The 5,661-nt window shown below is 37.4% G+C and overlaps 1 protein-coding gene across 1 annotated transcript; it reads right to left on the bottom strand.

The window, feature by feature from the left end:
- Positions 1–1,698: 1,698 nt before the first annotated feature.
- PSMA2 (proteasome subunit alpha 2) lies at positions 1,699–5,639 on the bottom strand (the record flags this gene model as incomplete). The annotated part of the gene is made up of 7 exons (XM_027908739.1): positions 1,699–2,313; positions 2,390–2,447; positions 2,890–2,963; positions 4,028–4,109; positions 4,466–4,588; positions 4,984–5,116; positions 5,534–5,639. Coding segments are annotated over 7 exons (693 nt in total), but the record flags the coding sequence as incomplete, so codon positions are not given.
- Between the last annotated feature and the right edge of the window lie 22 nt (positions 5,640–5,661).

Here is a 5,661-nt window from a genome sequence, read left to right as displayed (position 1 = left end):
TGCCTTCTGATCACTGGGTCCTGCAGGGAGCAAGGGCCTAAAATGATTTCACAAGGTCTGGAAAGCAATAGGGAGAAAAAGTTGTAAAGGGCTTACTGCACCTGTATTTTCTTTACTGTGTGGGCGACTGTGCACTGTAACAGAGGGGTTGTGGAGTCTCCCTCACTGCAGATACTGGACACAATCCTGCGCCATGTGCTTTAGGATGACCCTGCTTGAGTAGGGACATTGGACCAGATGACCCACTGTGGTCCCTTCCAACCTGGCCCATCTGTGATTCTGTGACTTAAAGTAATAACTTCATGAAACGATGACACTGTTTTCAGAGCCCGATCCTACTAGTTAATAAATCCCAATTGTCATAGGTGTCACACTGCTCTACCTCAGAGCAGACCACCTCGCAGGACAAACAAATCAACATCACCTGCATTAAGTGAGCAGTGTCTCTTCTTTCAGAACAGGAACAAGCTAAATGAAGCACAGTCACATTTTGTGGCCAGCTAAGTTACAACTGCTCACGGTTTTGAAGCTTTTTGTTGTAAAAGGAGCCTAGTGGTAGCGTTCTCATCTTTTCCAAGGCACACTTCTATTTGTTCTCATAGGAAAAATGAAAAATAAATCAAACATTATTTTACCCGTTCAAACGGTTTACATTCCCAAAAAGCACTCACTGAACCACTTTTTCACATAGAAAACCCTTTTCAATATTTATATAGCATTAAAAAAACTGATTGTGTATAAACATTTTAAATTGAAGATGCAGCAATATAAAGTCTTCAGTTTCAGTTCCGAGTTGTTAAATTTTCTCTAGAATAAGGATCAGAGTATGGACTGGTTTTCAGAGCCAAATACTCAAAAAGTGATCTGGAGGAACCGCTTGGACAGAGCTTTTATTTCTGACATTAGGAAATAAAACTTCATTCATGGCACGATTCAGAAACTCTTATTTACCTGATGATAATATAAACCATCAGCAGACATTGGAAAGCACAGGTCAATCAGGTTAGACACTACTTTCTGCAGCCTGATACTTTGTATTTTCTTTATCAGTTAGGGCTGCCTGACATGTAATCTGCCAGGCAGTTCCCCTCTTCCTCAGGCTTACACACAAGCAGAGGGATCCAGCTGTCACTCCCAGTTCATTATCGACATTTTAACAATGAGATTGCTTTAAAAAATATAAACCCTGCAAACAGTAACTTCAATGGTGGCAGACCAGATTATTTCTGCTGAACTCCCTCCATATGTTTATCCTGTTTCTTTTGTAATAAATTGTGTTTCTTTGTGACCTGAGCAACTCTATATATGTAACAAATTTATTGATACATACACCCCCCACAAAGAATATCCAAGTTCTGCACCTGTCTTTAGAGTTACCTTGTAAGTTGGAAAATATTTCAGGACAATTCAAGGGATAAAGTAATTACATTACATACTCTCATTCTGTTTCGTAACTCCTGTTGATTTTTATTGATGGTGATAAATGCATTTAGTTTATTACTTCTACTTTTTCTAACAATATTTCAGGGTTGAAAAAGTGCAATTTCTAGGGCCAAGAAAATAACTTAAGTAATGGAAAACAAGTTCTTGTGACACAAAGACCAAGAAGGTCAAAAGCAGAGAGGCTCAAGTAGATTGCAGTTCATACCTGAAATGGAAGACTGTTCTATCTCTTTGTGAAAGTACATTATCTTTTACACCAGTTAAAACCATTTCTGGAAATTATTTAACATTTAAACAATATTCCAAAGTGAAAAATTATCCTGTCCGCTCAACATTTAGATTCTTTAAAAGGTCTAACAGGAATCCATCACGGCTGTATGGGAAAAACTGTTTCCTCAAAAATAAAGATCCTGAAATTTAAGCTTTATGCAGATAAACAAGCTAGGATTGAAAAGACACACAGACACTTTCCCCCAGAACATTGGCCTCCGATTTTATTCTTTAGCCTTTTTCAAGCTGTCACTATATCTTTACATTTTGTACAGTATTGTGTGTATCAAGGGAAAGAATTATCTTTAACAAGATTTTAAGTATTACAATATTAAGGACCGTTGTATTTGCACCCATGATGTTTAAAAAATCTCTCAGACAAACCATGTAGAAATAAGTATGCAAAAACTGCAAAGAAAAACATTTAAGTAGCCAAAATTAAAAAGACCTTTGTGTGAACCACACAGTCTTGCTCAGTTTCTACTAGGCTATTGCAGCCAAGTAGTCTTTAACCTCAGTTGGAGTGAGTCTCCTAAAACCAGCCTCATTACAGATGCCAACTTCAATGTTGTCTTCTGTCATTTGCCCTTCAAAGCTCTCCTATTAAAGAAAATGCAGTTCAGTGGATCGTATCAATGAAGTCATAAGAAACTTCTTTCTAAAGTATTTTGCTCACCTTTAGTGTTAAAATAGCTGTATGAATGGCATCTTCGAGCTCCAAATCTTCATTGTATCTGCAAACAAACATTCATGCATTTCAGCATGGGACAAAGCCCTTTCCAAATTTTACTAATCCTGGAGTCTCTAAAAACCCAAACACTACTAAAATCTTTCTCATACAAATATTATTTGTAAGCACTGTAACATTATTAGTCAAAGTTATTATTTGTCAAAAAAGGAATCAGTACCTTTCATACTGACACTGTATATAACAATATTGCTGCAAATATGTTGCATATGTTTATTGCACTCAAACAATTCTCCACAAACACAAAAGTTGGAGTTCAAATAAGTCAAATTTCCTGTGCATTCCTAAGTAAGTAAACTAGAAGTATCACATCTTAAGTATTTCAAAATTTTGTTCTGATAATCTAAAAAGGTGTGCATTTCTTTTAATCTGGCTGTTTTACGTGGAACCTGCACAAAACACAGTATCCATTCAGACAAATACATTACCTTTTCTCAAGGAATGTTTTCCCATTGACATAATTTTTTCCCATCGCTGTTGCCTTCCACGCAAAGTAAGCTCCCTGTAAAAGCAACAATCTATTGAACAGTTCTGTGTGACTCAGTCAAGCACTGCATATTCAATACATACAAGTACGGCAACAATTATGAAATTACTGAATGTTCTGAGACTATGGGAGATAATTTTGGATCGCATTCAGACTAATTTGATACAGTAACACATGCTGTGAAAACGTACAGAACATTTGTAGGTGGCCCCACGCATTTTCATCCTCCCACTACTTTGAAAGATGAAATAGTAAGTCCTTAGCAAAGCTTTGATTTGGAATTCCATAAATGGAAATAGTATGTTTGCCTTTGAGAAAGTGTACAGTCAGATCCTTACTGAGGTTCACTCCACTCTTCTTTCTGAAGATGAGGTAGTATAAACAACCTGTTGCAAATCAGCCATCTGATTTACGTTAGCTACTAACAGGATATTTAGCCATCACTTCTATTCTCTCTGGCATGAAGACTATCAGCCGGCCTATGCCTTAATCAAACTGTCACCTGCATTTTGCTTTTTACTTTGCGGAATCAGACAGTAATTCAAACTTCTGAAGCTCATCGATGATCATGACAGTGACCTCGTTGTTTTTGTCTGAAGCACTGCACCTCACACGTGCATCAAAGGGTAGTTTTTCAGAAGTACAGGGCAAACCCAGCAAATAAACTCACTTAACCACTGTCATTAAATATTAAGACGTGTGCATTTTGTCTCACAATACAACAGGTTTTGACTAAACTTCCATTCAGTTTTGAGCAGCGTAAGCAGACATTTGTTTTCCTGATATCTGTTGCAGAAGGCCATTTTTGCTGCCACAATCAACTAGGGAAGGCATGAAAAGGGTTGGTGATCTCCCTCAAAAGCAGCTCCCATCCCTCACGCAGTAACATGTAGGTCCAGAATGATCCAGACTTGCTCCAAGCACTGACTGAAATGGCTCATTTTAACTTCTGAAGTTATGTTAAGGTATCTTTTGTTCTAGCCCTGCACTGCTCTCATCGCAGAAACTATTTCATGAGCACCTGGGAAATGTCACATCTTTTACAGAAGCAGCAGAATTTACAAACGTAAGATACTTACAGATGGATCCGACTGGAATAAATACGGCCTCCCTTCATTCCAGCCACATATTAGCAGTGACACACCAAAAGGACGAACACCACTACGGGAAAACAAAATGATAAATTATTCAGTGAAAGCCAAAGGTGACTAAATTATTTTCGATGTGTTAATCTTCCCCTAAATATTTCCCACCAGACCGGAGCTGTGATAAGGAATGACTAGTCAACCACCAGAACAAACCCAAAAGTACGCTGCCTTGTCTGATGCGTTGGTTTGCAAGATACAGAGACTCATTCTCAGCTGGTGCCAGTCCACACTCCTCCCACTGGCCCACTTTCTGTGCATGTTCTCCACTGAAGAACTGTCTTTGACACAAAAACTTGCACCACTGAGCAGCTATTACTCTTTACTTTTAAAAAACATCTTTCTAAGCAACTTTGCAATTCTACCACATACCCGGACTGCGTGTATTCCTGCATCACGGAAGCGATTCTCTGTACTAGCTGAGCTGTTGGAATGGGCTCATGATAAACCAAGTAGTACTGCTGGGCCAGCTTCCGAGCTCTGTGCACAAGTACTCTAAAAACAAAGACAGAATTACTATGTCAAAGAAATTCCAACTGGAACTGAAAACTCATACTAACTACAATGCTACGGAGTTGTACATCTGTCATAACATTAATGTAAGAAAACAGACTGTGCTGGCTTACCTTGATCAACTGAGTAATCTCTGAAACACTTAGACTGAAACTGAGGTTGAATAACACTGCTTTCATTCTCCAGATAAAAGTTATTTGACAAGGTATTGGATATATTGAGGAAAATTTCAAGTGAATGTAATTTTATTATTATAACAAAATATGGTATTTCAACATATACTTAGTAAGACTTAGAAACAGCTAGTTGCTACCTGCTTCTTACACTTCTTGTATGAAAATGGATCTAACTGGTGATCAAACAAGATGTTTTCATACCTGTAATCTGGACCCATTCCACTGTACACTAATCCTATATGTTTGGTAATTGGTTCTACTTTGTGGACACTCCTTTCGTCATACAGAATGGATTTCTGCTTCTTCTCAGTTGCCAACACCACTCCATTTGCAGCTGGAAAACAACAAGAAATTTTTTTTAAATATCAAATTAAAACTATAGAAAGCAGTCAAAACACAGAACAAGTTTAAAGATTCTGAATAACATATTAATAATTGAGCAATCAAAGTAACTTTTTTTTTGTCTAATTTCTACGTGTAAGGACAGGAACAACCAAAAAAACCTCCAAACCAAACATCAATCTCTACCACCTGACCATCTACAGAATCACCCAGAAAAGAACCCCAGAAAACACTATAGCTATTCAACACGTGAAAATCCACTGAAAGAGTAACAAAATATGTAACAGAAGGAAAGATGAGCAAAGATCCAATACACAGGACCCAGTACATAATCCAAACTGATTTAGTTCTCTCAAATTATAGTCAAAATCCCAAATCCTTCACTAAAGTAGTTATTTTCAGGACATACCTTTAATCCCAACTGATGGAGCTCCTGCAGCTACTGCAGCCAAAGCATATTCAATCTGAACAAGCTTTCCAGAAGGACTAAAAAAGAAGATGCAAAAAAAAAAAAAAAAAAAAAAAAAAAAAAAAAAA

The sequence above is a fragment of the Empidonax traillii genome, unplaced genomic scaffold, assembly GCF_003031625.1.
Source record: "Empidonax traillii isolate 1590-97213 ecotype Southwest subspecies unplaced genomic scaffold, ASM303162v1 scaffold1826:size57611, whole genome shotgun sequence".
Taxonomy (NCBI): domain Eukaryota; kingdom Metazoa; phylum Chordata; class Aves; order Passeriformes; family Tyrannidae; genus Empidonax; species Empidonax traillii.
This window is presented reverse-complemented; position numbering and strand designations above follow the sequence as displayed.